This window comes from Salvelinus alpinus, chromosome 27, assembly GCF_045679555.1.
Source record: "Salvelinus alpinus chromosome 27, SLU_Salpinus.1, whole genome shotgun sequence".
NCBI lineage: Eukaryota > Metazoa > Chordata > Actinopteri > Salmoniformes > Salmonidae > Salvelinus > Salvelinus alpinus.
Window position 1 is genome coordinate 35521242 of NC_092112.1, and position 20206 is coordinate 35541447.

General features: G+C 42.6%; 2 protein-coding genes across 10 annotated transcripts in view; one reads left to right on the forward strand and one right to left on the reverse strand.

The window, feature by feature from the left end:
- Nucleotides 1-808: 808 nt before the first annotated feature.
- On the reverse strand, nt 809-16428 carry tmem251 (transmembrane protein 251). Of its 2 annotated transcripts, none has more exons than XM_071370443.1 (2): nt 16188-16428; nt 809-3900 (listed from the first exon to the last, which is right to left on the reverse strand). In XM_071370443.1, exon 2 carries the CDS (start codon nt 3883-3885, stop codon nt 3433-3435), a length of 453 nt encoding a protein of 150 aa, XP_071226544.1. In that variant the 5' UTR covers nt 3886-3900; nt 16188-16428; the 3' UTR covers nt 809-3432. The 2 variants fall into 2 exon arrangements, with proteins under 2 accessions (XP_071226544.1, XP_071226546.1); XM_071370445.1 differs by lacking the exon at nt 16188-16428 and adding an exon at nt 8785-9593.
- A 1136-nt stretch (nt 16429-17564) lies between these two features.
- itpk1a (inositol-tetrakisphosphate 1-kinase a) overlaps nt 17565-20206 on the forward strand; it is a 69447-nt gene continuing 66805 nt past the window's right edge. For 2 of the 8 annotated variants that reach the window (XM_071370452.1, XM_071370454.1), the window contains exon 1: nt 18720-18817. Coding sequence is in view for 5 of the 8 variants with exons in the window: in XM_071370446.1 (XP_071226547.1) it covers nt 18684-18817 (134 nt within the window). In the remaining 3 variants the exon portion in view is untranslated. Of the gene's footprint in view, nt 17971-18234; nt 18818-20206 lie in introns of those variants that run through there. The other 6 variants (XM_071370447.1, XM_071370448.1, XM_071370449.1 and 3 more) reach the window with 6 other exon arrangements.

Below are 20206 nucleotides of genomic sequence, written 5' to 3' on the forward strand. Positions count from 1 at the left end.
CTTGTGCTACATGAGATAAAACAATTAAATATGGCTTGGTCAAATTATTTTACTGAACCTACCTCAGTCCGTGACAGGCTTCATTAAACTGATGCAATCTAAAATGAGTCCAATATTAACATATGGACTACAACACTTGACAGTTTTTAATATCACTATATAGGCAATGTACTTTAAGCAGGTCCTATGGGTGGGAAGGGGAGGAGGAGATAAATGTCTGTTGGTTTGTTTTCACTTCTGTCAACCGCCCCCCAAAATGTAACTTGATCACAAAAGTAATTTTCTGTCATCTGTTGCAGATGAGGAGGAAGATGAAGACACAAAGGCCCCTATTATGCAGCCTCCTGCAAAGCGGTCCAAGACCTTGAGGGCCTGACAAGGGCTCTGTCCCAAATGGCACCCTTTTTCTTATATAGTTCACTCCTTTTGACCAGGGCCAGTAGTGCACCAGGTTGCCATTTGGGACTTAGAAGACTACTGTAGGAAGAAGGGAGTCTGGTGGTCCTGGCATACAAGACTGGAGGACACTGTTTTGGGGGCAGATATGCCAACCTGTATTATTCAATCCACTGGGTGGCTATTAGTAATTCACTCCCACTCATGTATGGTATTGCTCCTGCCTTGGCAATCATTGCAGTTATGATCTACATCTTTCTCTTGTTACAATTGAAATGTTTGTTTTGAACATTTGTATAAATGTCAATCATTTAAGTGGAATGTATTTCATAGAAATTTTGTTAATGTATAATAGAATTGCACTGTCCCCCCAGCATTTGCTTGCTTTGAGAAATTACATGAATGGTCTGCAGACATTTTCCCATAATACGTTTAATTTTCTTACAATCCAGACCTTATTTTAATCACAGTGCGTTTAGATTTGAAAGGCAATAAAAAATCAGAAGCACCAACGTGAATAACCACTCATTCTTTTAGACAGACCAAACAAGCCCATATTTTTTCTTCTTCTAATACGACGTTTCAAAAATAAACAGAAAAAACATGACAGGTAGTGTTTCTACAGGCTAGTGCTGTATGTCCAAACTATCATATAGGACTTGTGTAGGTTGAATCAAGGGTGGACAACTCTGGTCGAGTAGGGAAGCTTCTGCAAAGTATGATTTGGGTTATTGGGTAGATACAATGTCACCACATTGGCTATCCTGAGAATAGCTTGAGGTTTCAGTAACTGTAGTCAGTTGTATCTTGTTAACCAATAGTACTTTCGGTAGGAGAAAATTGATCAAAATGAGCATTCCTATGAGTTCAGGTAGTAACTCCATCTGATGCCTTCTGAACGTGATCCTTTGTAGACACTGCATCTTCTGAGGACCCAAGTTGTTAATGGGTGCAACATAGTAAAAATAGATGAAGTTGAAACGGGGTGGAGTGAAAGATAATAGTTCAGTTAAAATGTAATGTGAGCCACTAAAAACACCCAGTCCAAAACCCAAGTAGATGATCCTTTATAGCAGCCCCACCCCAGTGCACATTTTTGCCCTAGCACTACACAGCTGATTCTATTAACCAACTCATCAAGCTTTGATTATTTGAATCAGCTGTGTAGTACAAGGGCAAAAACCAAAACAGGCACCCCAGAACAAAGTTTGGGGAACCCTGCTTTATAGCAGGGGTGTCAAACTCATTACATAGAGGGCCTAGTCTGTTGGTTTTTGCTTTCAATTAAGCCCTAGACAACCAGGTGAGGGGAGTTCCTTACTAATCAAGGACAAGGGAAGAGCACAAACCCGCATACATTTGGGCCTCTACAATGAGTGACACATGCTGTATAGTCAAGGACAAAAATCAGGGTTGTGTTCATTAGGAAACAAACAGAACTGATAAGCATGGAAGGATTACCTGGACAAATTTGTATTTTCTGTTGGGCTGGGTTGTGTTCATTAAGGCACACACAAAGCGTATCCTAACAGAAAATACAAATTTGTCCAGGTAATCCTTCCATGCTTATCAGTTCTGTTTGTTTCCTAATGAACACAACCCAGCCCAATTCCCTTTCGGTCAGGTCACTCGACGCAGCACATGCCACTTCCCTGTGTTGGGAGGAAGGTCAAATAAACCTTCTGTACATTCATTACTGTGCTAATGTAGATGGAACATTAAATCAAAACTTATTCAGAATAGTTCCATCTTGAATCAATTGGAAACGTTTAAAAATATGGAGGTTGACCTCCCATCAACACAAAGAGTAGCCAAAGATGATTTCAAAACAAGGTTCAAATTAAATTAGTATTTTGCAGAATTGCTTAAGGACACTACCTGCCATATAAATTAATGTGGCACAGACATCCAAGATCATATAGGTTAGCCAAATTTGTCCCATTGCTCATTTCAAGATAGGAAGTTATCTTTGTTGGCAGTGAACATTTTCCTCGTAACTTACATATGTGAAGGATTCCACAACTCATCGATCATTATTGAACATACATTTCCACATAAATGTCTTACAAAAAAGGGACCAGGGATCCTCATAAAAAAGGCAATAACATTTTGACAATTTCATGTTATGTTTTTGTCACTTTATGGCACACAAGGACAACAAACAATGGCTGTAGTAGAAGATCGGTATTTTTCAAAAGCATGGTCCGTGTGCTTTGTGTGGACTTTCTTTGACTTTACTTGGAGGGTGGGGGGGGAGTCCTAAAAGGCACAAGATATTTATCTTATACAAAGACTGGATAGATGGACGAATCTCCGAAACACTTCCTAAATATTGCAAGTAATAGAATGACAAAAAAAGCATGTTATGTAGAAGGAAATTACTGAGCCAACACAGCAGTAAATAACACTACAAAATACATTCAGACCAATAACAAAACAACACTGCAGTACTTATCTAAGAATCACTACTGGTCCACTAAGACAGTTTTTTAAAATGGCATCACATTCCTAAAACTGTCTGTACAAATTAGTTGACATGTCATATTTCACCTTACTTCGAGTCAGTAATAGTTTTGGGATGATGATTGAACCAATATGGCTCTCAACCTTTCCTCACAGAATTATTTGCTCAAAAAAAGTGGGACCTTGCAGTGAACGGATAAACCCTCAATGATTGGTGTCTATCATAGTCAGGTACTGTGGTGAGACCCTGGAGCACTTGGCACCCTTTGGTCCAGCCTTTGTTGAATGTAAGAAATCACAAATACAAAGGGTTGTGAAACACGTACCATTGTTCATCTCAAGAACAGCACATAGCACACATACACATCAACAAAACCACCACCAAACCCCCAAGTGAATTGCCTAGTGAAGACTGGTAGGCTTAACACTTCACACAGTGCACTAGTTGAGTGTTAAGCATCCTGTAGTTCAGGTGGGAGAGTAGTAGGCCGCCGCCTAGTTTGTGTGCAGCATGCACTAAGGCTGCTCACCCCGCCTCTGATATTATCCACCGTCTCAATCGGTTGGGACACTTTAGGTGTCAATCAGCTGCAGCCGGCTGATCTGATTGGACGCCTTGGCAAAGGTCTGGTGGCGGTTGCAGAGTACCGCCAGGCATACGGGCAGGATGCAGTAGCCCACCGTCTTGGGGTCGGCGCGCGTGCACGAGTAGAGGAAGAGGAACACCTGAAGGTAGGGCACGAGGAAGATGGTGACCCACACCCAGAAGGGCAAGAGGAACAGGCGAGTTTTGAGACTCTGGGTCCAGGTGGGCAGTGAGGCTGAGGATGGGGGCCCAGAGGATGCGGCGGGAGGCGTGTTGTCCCCTGCCAGAGGTCGCTGCTCCTGAGCCACCCGCTCCACGTGCTCCAGGGTGAGACGGTTGTATGTTTGGTCGATCTCAAAGACATAGTAGACGACAGCCACGCTAGCCAGAAGGTACAGCCCCACGCCGATCCATCCCATCCGCTGACGGAAGTTCATCATTCTCCATACTCCTCCCTGGAACACAAAAGGGCCTTAGTTTCGTAGTACTACTCAATAGCTTGCATTATGTATACCCATTTTCTTACCCAGTTGGCCACCCCTGGGTAAAAAAACATTTTGGCTACATTCAGTATGATATGTTTTACTGTAACAGTCAATTAAACAAAAACAGTGCTGTTCTGAACGACCAGTTAAAAAATGGGTGGGGTTGTGGGTTGGGGAACGCTGTCAGCATGTCCGCTGCCCTTTAAATATGTCACGCATTGCTTCAAGCCACACCCTGCCACCCCCACCAAACAGTAAATGTACCTCAAAGTCTGGGGCGTATTCAATACTCCGATTATGTTGCAAAACATTTCTTAAAACGGAACAAAACGGGGAGGGACCTACCTGAATTAGTCCAATAATGATTACATCCTTGATGAAGAACGTTCAATGTTTTGGGGAAATGTGACATTCAGTACACCATTATGCAACGTAGTAAACATTAAAATCAAACTGAATGCACCCCAGGAGAACCACCTAGGCCAGCCTGGTCTCAGAGTAGATGTAAATCAGGGATACTCAAATTAGTATATGTTACATTTGGCAGCGTTTTCCACTAGCGCAAGCTGTCGCCTACACAGCCGGTTACAAACACATTTTCAGCTGGGTACTTTTTCCACTTAAATTAACTAGGCACATTTTTTACAATACAAAGTCATTAAAAAAAGTCAGCCGAGCCCTCTCCCGCTAGAATGAACGATATGTATCTTCTAGCGATCTATTGATAGGACAGGCGCCTGTCAGTCACAAAGTGAGCGATGGCGGGTTTGACAGTCTGCTGTCTGTCCCGCCTCCCAGTACCTGTGTGTGTGTGTGTTGTGTACACTGTGCTTGTAGCCAGTCAATCTGTACACGGAGGGAGAGAGCATGATGCTCCTTCATCATCTATGTCAGTCAATTTGACCGTCCCATATAATGTGGTAACGATGAGTCAAAATCCACTTAGCCTACTGTTTTCTGGCACATTAATTTATTTTATTTTGCGTGTTTCATATGCAGCCATGAAGGGTTGGAGCATAGTATTACTGTAAATTGATTGATGAACAGTAAGCTTGACTACTTTATAAATGGTGTTGAACTGACTGAATAAAGTCCATCTCATATCCTTCATAAATCATACAACGTAGTTATAGGCCCATGGCATCGCATCGGGACAAGTAAACTAAAGATCTTGTTTGTATTTTCGATATGAAATCCATCAGGACTTGCCAGACAGTGACGTAAAAGTGATTGACTCGTCAGTAGCCTACCGTATTGCATTTGTAAGAGAGACGTTCATTTGGCTCCCTAACTTGCATACCGGTAAGTTTTTGCAGGGATGCAAACTGGTGAGGACCCAAAAAGGTGACACTTTTTGTTACACTGAAATATGCAAAAAAAAATCCTTGCTAGGGGGAAATGCAGGTTTGAACAAAATTTTTCTTAAGACTTGTCATTTGTAGTAAAGTCTAGGCAACAAACAACAAAGAATATGATCCACATGATCAGTCTCTGTGTGTAAAATAAAAAGTGGTTAATGTGAACCTAACTCACAGCAAAAAAAAATGTAAGAAAGCAACCCAAAGTTTGTTGCCTAGACTTTCCTACAAATGACAAGTCTTAAGAAAAAAACAATACACTAAAATTGCAGTTAGCCATGACAGTCTTTATAATAGAACGCTTGTGACCACACCCACACATCACCTTCTCACCCGTCTCTGTGGTCAGGCTTCTCACCTAACGTTACCGTTCAGGGGACGCGCTGCTGTACCTGCCAAGCTGCCTTTCCACTCTCCGGTGTCTTTCTAGAGCGCGTGCTAATGCTGTAACTAGCAAGTTGGTTGTCTCTTCTCTCTTCAGTCGTATGCTGCGTTCTGTTATGTGAACGATTGGCTAAGCCTTGGATACAGCCAGTACAGCTCCAAACGCGCATCACTCGTTCGCTTACAGCCAGTAGTGATCCAAATTTTAAAATAAAATAAAACCCTTGAATGTGTAGGTGTCCAAACTTTTGACTGGTACTGTACATACGTTCACACACAGTGTACAAAACATTAGGAACACCTGCACTTTCTATGACATACAGACTGACCAGGTGAAAGTTATGATCCCTTATTGAGCTCACTTGTTAAATTCGTGTAGACGAAGGGGAGGAGACACGTTAAAGAAGGATTTTTAAACCTTGAGAAAACAGACATGGATTGTGTATGTGTGCCATTCAGAGGGTGAATGGCCAAGAGAAAATATTTAAAGTGCCTTTGAACGGGGGTATGGTAGTAGGTGCCAGGCACACCAGTTTCAGTATGTCAAGAACTGTAACGCTGCCGGGTTTTTCAAGATTAACAGTTTCTTGCGTGTATCAAGAATGGTCCACCACCCAAAGGACATCCAGCCAACTTGACAAAACTGTGAAAAGCATTGGAGTCAACATGAGCCAGCATCCCTATGGAACGCTTGACACCTTGTAGAGTCCATGCACTGATGTATTGAGGATGTTTTGATTGCAAAAGGGTGTGCAACTCAACTTAGGAAGGCACCCTAATGTTTTGTACACTCTCACACACAGTTTATTACATACACCACCCCATTCATGAAACTGGATCGCTCTTACAGACAGTGAGTTACGTGGCCATGGCTTACTATATAAAGCAGACAGAAAGACATCCAGTTACAGTTCATTTGAACGTTAGAATGGGCAAAACGAGTGACCTAAGTAACTTTGAGCGTGGTGTGAAGGAAATTTAATTAAATGAAGAAACAGTCTTGAAAATGTAAATCTTATCCTTGGTGTCGTAAACAATCCTTGATTCCTGCCTGTCCCTGGTAAAGATATGAGGGTGCGTCATGACCTTCTCCTTAGGACCATCTGGCAGAACGCCCAGAATATGTTCTTTAGGTTAAGATAGGAGACAGTGCCAGACACATGCTGGAACCAACCCTATGAACTATGCCTATGTAACATGTCTGTAACCAGTATATAAGGGAACTAACAAGACTGCCTCGTTAGAGCTCCTGTTCGACATGTGTACATGGTGCAGTGAGTTGGTTGGAACCTCTCCAAAGCGCTGAGAATAAAGAATTATTAATTTAAGATTGACTTCGAGTGTCCCTGGTGTAGAATTTCTAAGACAATTTGGCATCACGAATAGAATTATTGAATCTACCTGCGGAGCTTTCCAGTGGGGGTCTGCGAGGAAAACTGGTGGCGCATTTTATGAAGCGTGAGGGAAATTTCCATGTGACCAAAAAGACCCGCACAGACCAGACCCTTACTGTGAGCTGTCCAGGAGACACACCATCCGCGAACAATTGAGGGAAGGCAACTGATTTCAGTAAGTCAATTGAAATCAATCTGTATACATTTTTTTTAAGGATTAAAAAAAGGAATTAAATCAAGGCGAGTAACGCATAAAAAAGGTACCCATAGTCTTATAGAGAGAAGACCATTCACTAGTTTTAAGAGAAGACTAGAGCGAGGGCAACGCCCCGCTGACAGCTGCCTATAGGCATTTAGAATAAATTTTGATGTGATCTGCAGCTAGAAAAAAAAGAACGCAAGGTATTTTTGAGTATGTGTTATTTATATGTATAGCAAGTAACGGCAAGAGCACCGTTGGCGATACATATTGTGCATAGCAAGTAATGACAGAGAATCGTAGACGATGCACGTGGGTAATGAGACTTCCGAGTGTGTTTGGAAATAGTACTAAGTGAATGTGGATGTGAAAGTTATGTGATTGTGAGATATGGAATAATAAGCTGAAAGAAATGTGGTTAACAAAAACCGATTGAAATTTGGATAACAAACGATTGAAATTATTACCATTAGGAATTTGGATAATAAGAGGATTGAAATTGAGCTACTAAGTATTGAGTGAATGAGAGCTGTCAGGGCACTAGCTTACGTGTGAAAGAGGTGAATGAATGTCACAACCACTTCCATGTGAGCTGATTGGCAATGTTATATAGGGGTCTGTCCAACACCGCTGTTGGATCTACAGGTAGAGGATAACATGTCTCAGAAATCTCAGAGGACAACATGTTGTCTCGTTAGATACATGTTATCCTCTTACAATGAAACATGTTAACGAGGACAACATGACTTTAGATTGTATGAGGATAACATGTCTCATTAGTGGAGTTTGATGTATAAAGTTATTATATACGGAGATACAGTTGAAGTCGGAAGTTTACATACACCTTAGCCAAATATATTTAAACTCAGTTTTTCATAATTCCTGACAATTAATCCCAGTAAAAATTCCCTGTTTTAGGCCAGTTGGGATCACCACTTTATTTTAGGAATGTGAAATGTCAGAATAATAGTAGAGAATGATTTATTTAAGCTTTTTCCTTTCATCACATTCCCAGTGGGTCGGAAGTTTACATGCTACCAAATACTAATTGAGTGTATTGCCTTTAAATTGTTTAACTTAGATCAAACGTTTCTGGTAGGCTTCCACAAGCTTCCCACAATAAGTTGGGTGAATTTTGGCCCATTCCTCCTGACAGAGTTGGTGTAACTGAGTCAGGTTTGTAGGACTCCTTGCTCACACATGCTTTTTCAGTTCTGCCCACACATTTTCTATAGGATTGAGGTCAGGGCTTTGTGATGGCCACTCCAATACCTTGACTTTGTTGTCCTTAAGCAATTTTGCCACAATTTTGGTGTCTCACAGTACGGACATTGCAATGTATTGCCCTGGCCACATCATTCTTTTGGTGTTTTTCAGAGTCAGTAGAAAGGCCTCTTTAGTCTCCCCGTCAGACCTGCATCCCTTAGCGCATCCACCACGGCCTGTAACCTACAAAGATGTGACTCCCAACTGTTACTGTGCACAATTATGTCATCTAAATAAACAGCGGCGTACTCACTGTGCGGCCGCAGGACGTGGTCCATGAGTCGCTGAAAGGTCGCTGGTTCCCCGTGGAGCCCAAAAGGCAGAACCCGGTAGTGGTATAACCCCCCTGGGATGGAGAAGGCAGTCTTCTCCCGGGAGGCCGCTGCCAGTGGCACCTGCCAGTACCCCTTCGTCAGTTCCAAGGTGCTGACGTATCTCGCCATCCCCAAGCGGTCGATCAGTTCATCCACCCGGGGCATAGGGTAGGCATCAAACTTACTGACCTTGTTCAGGCCTCGGAAGTCATTACAGAAGCGGACGATCCGTCCGGTTTCGGAACCAGCACTATGGGGCTAGACCACTCACTGTATGACTCCTCCAGTACCCCCATTTCAAGCATCGTTGCCACTTCCCGCTGGACTGCCACCCTCCGGGCTTCTGGTATTCAGTATGGCCGTTTACGCACTTTTTCTCCCGGACGGGTGTGGATGTGATGTTCCACGAGATCTGTGCGCCCCGGCACCTCGGAGAACACGGCAGTATTCTGCTGGACCAACTCTCTGAGCTCTTCTCGTTGGGTCGGGCTGAGGTCTTCCCCCATTGCAACTTCGACCGAGGGCGGGGCATGCTGTGGCCGCGTCCACGTTACGCACAGCACCTCACGTGCGTGCCATTTCGTCAGTAAATTCACATGGTAAAGCTGGAGGGGTTTTTGTCCGCCCCGGTTGGCGGACCTTATAGTTGACGTCACCTACCCGCTCAACGATGTCGTAGGGCCCATGCCACGTAGCCAGGAATTTACTCTCTGTTGTAGGGATCAGCACCAAGACCTTCTCACCTGGTTGGAACTCTCGTGGTTGGGCCCCCCGGTTGTAGACACGCTCCTGGGCCATGTGCTCTCTCACCACTGGCCACATCGCCATCACCCTCTCCCTCATCTCCTCCACATGTTCTACTACGCTGCGAAGGGGGGGGGGGGGGTGGTTGGCTGTTCTTCCCAGACCTCCTTGGCTAGGTCCAGCAGCCCACAGGGCCGACGGCCATACAGGAGCTCAAAGGGGGAGAACCCCGTGGATGCTTGGGGGTACCTCGTGATAGCACAACAGCAACTCGATGGCAGTAGCAAACTATTGTAATCAACTAGCCAGCTAACCTACAACTAGCCAGCAAGCTAACTAACAAAGCTAAAGGAACAGGTTAGCATAACTCTAGCAAAACAAAAAATGTATGATTCTAAAGAAGGTAGCTGGCTAGCATTTATGAAGCCAGCAACCGTGTTCCTCACACACTAGGAAAGTTTTTTGTCCAACGTTTAATGAACACACACTCCCAAAACACACGTTCTCTGATGACGTCGCCCAATGTATGCACTTTCGGTAGCCTGATTGCGGCCAGACAGAAGAAATCCACACACAATAACCCCCTTACCACCTGAATGCATGGCACTTAAGTCAGATATTTCCCAGTTCCCAGTTATTAAAATCAAGTTTTTGGTCCACAAGCCACTGTTGCGGGTAGATGTAAAAATCTAACAGGCACTCAGCGGCGCACAATTGGCCCAGCGTCGTCCAGGTTTGGCCGGTGTAGGCCGTCATTGTCAATAAGAATTTGTTAACTGACTTGCCTAGTTAAATAAATAAAAAATACCCCCTCAGTCACCGGCTTCATCAATAAGTGCATCAACGACGTTGTCCCCACAGTGACCGTACGTACATATCCCAACCAGAAACAATAGATTACAGGCAACGTCAGCACCGAGGTACAGGCGTCAGCACCGAGCTACACGCTTTCAAGGAGCGGGACACTAATCTGGACGCTCATAAGAAATCCCACTATGCCCTCAGATGAACCATCAAACAGGCAAAGTGTCAATACAGGACTAATATTGAATCCTACTACACTGGCTCTGAAGCTCGTTGGATGTGGCAGGGCTTGCAAACTATTACAGACTACAAAAGGGAAACCCAGCCGCGAGCGGCCCAGTGACGCGAGTCTACAAGACGAGCTAAATGCCTTTTACATTCGTTTCGATGCAAGCACACTGAAGCATGCATGAGAGCACGAGCTGTTCCGGACGACTGTGTGATCACGCTCTCCGTAGCCTATGTGAGCAAGACCTTTAAACAGGCCAGACGGATTACCAGGACGTGTAATCAAAGCATGCGCGGACCAACTGACAAGTGTTAGTGAACATTTTCATCCTCTCCCTGACAGAGTCTGTAATACCTAGAAGTTTCAAGCAGACCCCCATAGTCCCTGCGCCCAAGAAAGCAAAGGTAATCTTCCTAAATGATTACCACCCACATCGGTAGCCATCATGGCTCACATCAACACCATCATCCCGGAAACCCTAGACCCACTCCAATTCGCATACCGCCCCAACAGATCCACAGATGATGCAATCTCAATCAACACTGCTCTTGCCCACCTGGACAAAAGGAACAGCTATGTGAGAATGCTGTTCATTGACTACAGCTCAGCGTTCAACACCATAGTGCCCACAAAGCTCATCACTAAGCTATGGACCCTGGGACTAAACACCAACCTCTGCAACTAGATCCTGGACTTCCTGAAGGGCCGCCCCCAGGTGGTAAGGGTAGGCAACAACACACCGGGGTGGCAGGTAGCCTAGTGGTTAGAGCGTTAGACTAGTAATCGAAAGGTTGCAAGATTGAATCCCCGAGCTGACAAGGTAAAAATCTGTCGTTCTGCCCCTGAACAAGGCAGTAACTTCTTATGGCTTGGGGGCAGTATTTTGACATCTGGATGAGAAGCGTGCCCAAAGTAAACTGCTTGTTACTCAGGCCCAGAAGCTAGGATATGAATATAATAGGTAGATTTGGATAGAAAACTCTAAAGTTTCCAAAACTGATAAAATAATGTATGAGTATAACAGAACTGATATGGCAGGCAAAACATGAGGAAAATCCATCCAGGAAGTGGGATTTCTTTTGATGTGGGTATTTTCAATTGAATGCCTATAGAGTATCTAATGGGTTAGGACCCAGATTGCAGTTCCTATGGCTTCCACTAGATGTCAACAGTCTTTAGACATTGTTTCAGGCTTGTTTTCTGAAAAATGAAGAAGAATGAGACCTTTCTGTCTGTGGACTGAGGAAGAATGCAGAGCTGGTTTGCGCGTGTGATCGAGTGCACTCCATTCGTTGTTTTTCCTTTCTATTGAAGACGCTATTGTCCGGTTGAAATATTATCGATTATTTAGACAACCTGAGGATAAATTATAAACATCGTTTGACATGTTTCAACGAACTTTACTGGTACTATTAGGATGTATTCGTCTGCATGTTTTGACCGCCTTTGAGCCAGTGGATTACTGAACAAAATGCACAAACAAAACTGAGTTTTGGGGATATAAAGAGGGACTTTATTAAACAAAACGAAAATGTATTGTGTAGCTGGGACTCTTGTAACTGCAACCATATGAAGATCTTCAAAGGTAAGTGATTAATTTTATCGCTATTTCTGACTTTTGTAATTCCTTTACTTGGTTGTAAAATGTTTGTATGCTTTTGTAAGCGGGGCGCTGTACTCAGATAATCGCATGGTATGCTTTCGCCATAAAGCCTTTTTAAAATCTGACAAAGTGACTGGATTAACAAGACGTTCATCTTTAGACCGATGTATAACACTTGTGTTTATTATGACTATTTCTGTATTTTGAATTTGGCGCTCTGCAATTTCACCGGATGTTGTCGAGGTGGGTCGCTAGAGGAACGCCTGGGCCAGAAAGGTTAACCCACTGTTCCTAGGCAGTCATTGAAAATAGGAATTTGTTCTTAACTGACTTGCCTAGTTAAATAAAGGTAAAATAGAATTTAAAAAATCTGCCACGCTGATGTGTTGTTGCAGGGGTGCGTGCTTAGTCTCCTCCTGTACTCCTTGTTCACCCACGACTGCGTGGCCAAGCATGACTCCAACACCATAATTAAGTTTGCTGACGACAATAGTGGTAGGCCTGATCAGACAAAGATGGGGCAGCCTATAGGGAGGAGGTCAGAGACCTGGCAGTGTGGTGCCACACCTCTCCCTCAATGTGAGCAAGACAAAGGAGCTGTTCGTGGACTACAGGAAAAGGAGGGCCAAACAGGCTCCCAATAACATTGACGGGGCTGTAGTGGAGTGGGTTGAGAGCTTCAAGTTCCTTGGTGTCCACATACCCAACAAACTATCATGGTCAAAACACACCAAGACAGTCGTGAAGAGGGCATGACAACACATTTTCCCACTCAGGAGACTGAAAAGATTTGGCATGGGTCCCCAGATCCTCAAAAGGTTCTACAGCTGCACCATCGAGAGCATCCTGACCGGTTGCATCACTGCCTGGTATGGCAACTGCTCGGCATCTGACCGTAAGTCACTACAGAGGGCATTGCATACCGCCCAGTACAACACTGGGGCCAAGCTTCCTGCCATCCAGGACCTATATACTAGGCGGTGTCAGAGGAAGGCCCCAAAAAATAGTCAAAGACTCCAGTCACCCAAGTCATTGACTGTTCTCTCTGCTACCGCACGGTAAGCGGTACCAGAGCGCTAAGTCTGGGACCAAAAGGCTTCCAAACAGCTTCTACCCCCAAGCATCTAACCCCCCCCCCCCTTTGTTATTACACCGCTGATACTCGCTGTTTTTTTATCTATGCATAGTCACTTTGCCTCTACCTACATTTACAAATTACAAATCGACTAACCTGCACCCCCGCACATTGACTCGGTACCGGTACCCGCTGTATATCGCGTTGTTATTGTGTTACTTTTTATTTTATATTTTTTCCCTTTAGTTTAATTTAGTAAATATTTTCGTAACTCCATTTCTTAAACTGCACTGTTGATTAAGGGCTTGTAAGTAAGCATTTTACTGTTGTATTCGGCGCATTTGACAAATAAAAATGTATTTGATCTGATCATGAGCTGGTCAGTATGGGTTGGCAATCCTTTCTAACACAACTTTTTTTTCAAGATATCACGTAGTAGAACTGGTTAAGTGTTGCTCACCACTTTCTGGAGGACCGAGTTTAGAAATCAGTGTTATGACAGCTAAAGAGAAGGAAATAAATCTGCCGTTTGATTTCAAATATGCCGACAGAGTCGAAAAGAGAACACACAGAAGGCTGTTGTATAAAACACCTGTCTCCGGATTACATCTTCAAACTAAGGACAACCATGGCATCCGTGAGAGAGGGAGAAGCGTCCATCCACATATACGGTAAGATAGTCTTACCGTATATAGTAGCTACATTTTCAGATATTACACGTTTCTAATTTTATCAGAAAGTTGTTTTCATTTCAAGTTAAGCGAACGTTAGCTGGCTGGGTCCCAAGCTAACATTGTGTATGATCTGTATAGTAATATTATTTGTATCTCAGAGACATTTGCATTGCTAGTTTATAGCCTAATTTTAGCTAGCTATGTTATGAGTTGGGATTATGGTTCATTGTTTAACTAGCTAGCTACATGTCTAAACAAAAGACTCCACTACTATGCAAGTAACCATTTCAATAGAATGTTCATGATGTCACTGCGACAACTGTCGATAGACGTAGCTGGTAAATTCGCTCTGGCTATCTACTCCGATTTCAGAGCCCTCTCGTCTGAATGTGCCAGAGTGCAGAATAACTGACAAATTTACGAACGCTCAACAGCCGTTGAATATGGCCAGTGTCAGTAAATGTTTGCAAAAAAACTATTAAATTGTTGCCAGCAGCACAGTTGCAGTCACTAATACTGTGGATAACATAAAAACAGCTTAACCAACTCTGCTAGGGTGAGTAAAATGGTCAGAGTGAGCTGTTCTCGCATTTGTGTCTGGAAGTAGCTAGCAAGCTAGCCAACGTTAGCTTGGGTGCTTGACTGCTACTGTTAGAACAGAACGCTCGGATCAACCCAACTCTTCGGCCAGCGGATCAAGTGTGCGCTTTGCCATGGATAAAGAGCCAAGTTAGCTAGCTGTCAAATCTTCATATGACAGATGCTTTTCCACTCTGTTTAGCCAGCTAACGTTATCTATCTAGCCAGCAATGTGCAGACAATCCAATGCCGAGGGGTGGACTAACTGACAAACAAACACTGGGATAAAGCCAGCTAGCTAACGTTATGGGCTGGGCCGCTTCTTCAGGTAGCTCACCACAGCACCAGACTGAACGCTCCGGGAGCGAAACACTCTGAATTTACAAACGGACAATCTGACAATACTGAGTGTACGAACGCCCAGAGCACACCCTGGCACTCCAGATTAAATTTACAAACACACCTGTAGTATAAACCAGCCTTTAGTCTTGAAATCTTTGGTTGTTTATTACATGGCCTCACATGTGAATCCTTAAAAAGATAGGCGGGAAAGAGGGTGTGAACAATGCTGAGTGGGTGTAGACAAAAAAGAGCTCTCCAGTAGGTGTACCAAAACATTCAAGGGCCATTTTCTCAAAAGTGAGGTTACAAGTTAATCAACTTTCAAAGCAGAATTACTTTCCCATTGTTCCTCATACCACTTTCTAGCTCGGGAGTCTATACTTTTATCCAATGTAAAAAACAAAATTTCACATTTTGCTACGTAAGATCGAATCGAGCTGGTCAGTCACATATAGGATTCGTAGTTATTTGACTTTGTGCGATTAATGTAACAGCTATGAAAAAAAACGGCGGAAATACTTTTAAAACTGCTTACGCAACAGTTATTTTACTATAAATGTGATCATACTAAACTATTTTTTTCACAAATGCGAGTTAAATGCTCGCACTATAGAGCCCTGACCACCCGCCAACGTGGCTTATGAAATATACATTTTACCCATCAATGCTAAAATCTACCCGCATTTGGCAGGTGTTAATTTTAGGCCCTGTTCATCATATTATCTCTAGTCTAGTCGAAACGTTGCTAATGCCACGATCAGGACAATGCGCATCCGGCGTGAGATATGGCACGGAAAATGTACCTCAATGGCAGTGCACTCCTAATTATCCCAACTGACAAATAGAGAAGATTAAAATACTGCTAGACTTTAATGACTGCTAGTTTTTTGTCAGTATACTAGGCTAGCTAATGCTACAGCAGCCCCATTTGATTCGACAACCCTTCCGGTAACTACTCACCCCCAGCGCTAGACGTCGCATTTTCATGTAATCCAATGGGCTGCTATAGCATTAGCTAGCCTAGAATGCTGACGAAAAACTTGCTCTATTTGAATCTTCTAGATTTGTTAGTTCGGATAATTAGGAGTACAATGTCATCTCCCATCCCTGGATTGAGGTACATTATATCTCGCGCCGCGTTACGACTAGAGAGAGAATGTAATTAACATCTAGTCGGATTCTGGCTAACTAGCTAGGCAGTCAAGTTAACGTAAGCCTAGTTAGCTAAAAATGGTAGACCACATGATTTGACAGATGGAAAGTGTGTAACATTAGCTAGCCATGAAGCTCACCTTTCTTTACATGACAAACAGTTTCGTTGACGAGGCAACTTGCTGTGATTTCATTTTAAATCCATGTTCATATTATTTCATAACCCCAGGCCATTTAATAAACCAACAACAACACCGATTGCCTTTCTTCCTTGTCATATGACTGACCAGAGATATTAGAAAATGAGATAATGCCGCGTTCATAACAACTGGGCACTCGGAAATCTCGAACTTCTGACTTCAGGTCGGAAAGTCTAGAAAGATGCCGTGTTTCCAACTTGATATTCTGAGTTGGGTGACCTTTCACAACGAACTTCCCTTGTCGGAACTAGTTTTTTTTTTCTAGTTATCTTAAAGGCTTGGAAGTCGGGGATTTCCGAGATTCCAGTTGATTTGAACGCGGCATATATACCAAAAGGAAATGAATGGATAAATGTATAACGCTCCGCCCAGCCGACAGTCGACCAATTGCGTTTAAGTTGTCAGTTTGCGTCACAGGTTGCTAAACTAATCGTCCCATAATCGCTTCTAAAAGTCAGGGTTTGAGTCGAGAAACCTGGCTATTTTCCTCGAAAGTACAAGTTAATTATCTTAAATACTGGAAAATATGTTTTAATATTGAGCTTCTTGTTAATTTAATTCGTGCTCATGTTGGGTTTTTGACTCCTTGAAGACGAGAGATCCTTGTCCGAGTTTTCCTAGAATGCACCGTACGGCCCATTGACTAATGCCGGATTCAAAACAACTGGGAACTTGCACATTTCTAACTTCAGTGCGTTCAAATCAACTGGAACTCAGAAAAAAAGAGCTCCGACTGGAAATAATTTATTTGAACCGTCATCCAACTCGGAATTCCAATTGGTGAACTCGGGCCTCTTTCTAGGTCTTCGACTTTCCGACCTGAAGATCACTGACGTCATGATTTGACCTCGTATTTTTCCGAGTTCCTAGTAGTTTTGAATGCGGCAAATGTACGGACAATGTGAAATCCATAGATAGGGGGCCTAATTAATATATTTCAATTGACTGATTTCCTTATATGAACTGTAACTCGGTAAAATCGTTGAAATAGTTTTTGTTCTTTATCGTTACAGGCATGTATTTTTCGGTAACTGGTGACGACCCGATATTCAGGATACAACAGCGTCACAAAAGTTGAAATAAGATCTGTTGCTTGTGTAGGCTACTAGAATATAGAGTATTTAAGGGCAATATATACGTATTTAATAAGGCACTGTATGCACGCAAAATTGTATGGATTTGTGTTGCACATTCATACAGTGCAGCATGCCATGAAAATTATTCCAATATATATATAATATAATATATATAATATAGTCTACCCGTTCTGTCAAATGTATAGCCTACCACTAGATGTCGCAATGTGAGCAGTGCACCATAGCCTAGTAGACTACCGCTAGTATTTTATCTTTCTACCGTTTTGTGTAGATATCATCCAACAATCATCAACATTTATTTATGCGCAATTTTGACTATGTTCACTTTTGCATATTTTCCACATTTCACCCACCTCAATCTATGGATTGAGTGATTTGACAGCTGAGCTGATTGTGTCACCCAATAGGTAACTTAATTGGTGCCTCCTCCCACTGATATGACAGGACGACATTAAAGTTTATTAAAAGCTTTTCACAATTGATCTGGGCCTGTTATTATAGAAATAGCGTCCAATGCATCATCTTGTCTGAGCTGACCATTTGGGCATATCAGGTTCTCTTGCAATTATTTGACTGTTCATCTGAACCAACAAACAAGGAACCTGTTGCGGTGAAAACAGGATAAGGTACGTGGTGGCTAATTTTGTAGCAAGTATCAACCCAAAATAGCCTATTTTTGTGTTCTGTTTCTGGGCTACACAAAGGCTACCATTAATAGGGCTATAGCCTAACACTAATTTGAAGAGGTTCTATGCATTTTTCCTATATTTCATAAACTGAGACTGATCAAGTTACTTTGTACAAGTACAATATCGGCCACTTTCAAAAACAATCGAGCGCTCTCGGTCTCCCCCTCTGATTGTGATTCAAAGCAATGACTTGAGCATTTTTCCTGTTCCTATGCGCACAACAGACGCTTGCAAGCTCGCGGAAGGTTTACAGCACTTGTAGGCCGACGATTTTCAGCCACAACAATTCACGTCTGGAGTCACATTTAGGGATAAACATCAAGAAATGAATTATAAATGACTCGTAAATGTATTCAATTTCTCAAAGCAAATGTTTCTTGCACGGAATATCGGCACTTTGGGCAAGAGAGGGACACAATTGGAAGGGAGATCGTGGTCAATTAGTTCCCTGCACTATGGGTTGTTGGTAACCAGATTTACCTGAAATACAGCTGGAGTAGCCTATGGTGCATACCTGGAATACAGATCTTGTCTAGGGTATTTAAAGGTCTCACAGTTTGCAAGAATGAAAACATTTCAGGGGAGAATTAGGTATTGTTGGGACAACAACGGCAAGAAGAGCTGGCTTTTATGAATAACTATCTTTCATTATGTCATTGTCAGCAAGGGCACCAACGCATAATATTGAGATGCAGACTCTTCTGAAGGGCAGAAGAGTGGGCTACTGGCTCAGCGAGAAGAAGATCAAAAAGATGAATTTCCTGGTATTTGTGGACATGTGCAGGTAAGAACATTTAACAGGCTATTAGCCTACCAATACATTATGTAACCACGAACGTATTCGTGAAGTTAAGCCAATAGTTTTCCGTCACTTCACAATGGTTTCACGACTTTTACCGTGTGAAACCTGTTGCTGAAATGTAGGCTACAGGACTTTGCACGTATTTATACCACATTCAATTACACACTGGTACGGGACTCAATGCTCGACTTAGACTGAAATAGGTGCCGGTTCTCATTTTGGGCGCCACAACTCGGCACTATTTTAAGCCAATATTCCATAATGTGCAGGAACTCAAGCATTAGAAAATGTGTGGTGTGTTCCTGCCCAAATCAATTAATGTGCTCGCTGAACGCCAATATCGAGAAATCTCACATACTTATTTCGGTTATCATGTTGACAATTCCTTGGAATCTTCAATAGGCTATAGAGCTTATAGTGCTGCCTTCTAGAATGATAGTTTAGTCGTTTTCCCTAGTCGAACATGCATAATAATATCAATGTGATTGGATTACAGTCAGTCTTTTTCATCCAGATGTTTCCACTTCGACCCATCGCCGGGTGCTGCAGCACCCCCTAAAAAATCAGAATAAAAACAAATATAATATAATTTTAGCCAAAATCTTCAAGAAATTGCAGGGTGTGGCAAGCTTGTCTTAACATGTATTCAGAGAGGCTACCTGGCAGACAGGTTTTACTGGTTATTCAGATGGCCTATGACGTTTTACTGAAGCCAGTGATTGGACATGACATATGACATAGTCCGGTCCAAAATTATTGGCACGCTTGATGAAGATAAGACTATAAAATAAATTATACAAATACTGAGATATAGTGTATGCTCCAACAAATTGGGAAATTAATTTTGTACTAATACAATTTCTCAAATAATATATTTTGTTTAACAATTAATAAAAGAAAATGGGTGTCTAAATTATTGGCACCCCTGTTTTCAGTACTTTGTGAGGATAACAACACTTAGCCTTTTTTATTTAACCTTTTATTTTGTCAAGGAGTCATACGGAGTCCAAGGTCTCTTTTACAGATGAGCCCAGAATTACAGAGATTGCACTCATCAATATAAATACAAAATTCCCAGAAGAAAGAAAACAACACTGTCAAAAACCACAAACACATTCACCAGTTATATGGTTTTATATTGAAGAACTGATTGGGAGGGATCTTTCCTCCGTTGCGCTTATGGACTGCCCTCTTCAATTCAAACCACAGGTTTTCAAAGGGGTTCAAGTCTGGAGACTGAGATGGCCATTGCAAAATGTTGATTTTTGTGGTCAAATAACAATTTATGTGTGGTTGAGGTCATTGTCTTGCTGTAAGATCCACTTGTGGCCAATTTTCAGCCTCCTTATGGAGGCAACCAGGTTTTTGGCT

Coding starts and splice junctions, on each gene's coding strand:
- tmem251 (XM_071370443.1), bottom strand. CDS start 3,885: ATGATGAACTTCCGTCAGCGGATGGGATGGATCGGCGTGGGGCTGTAC.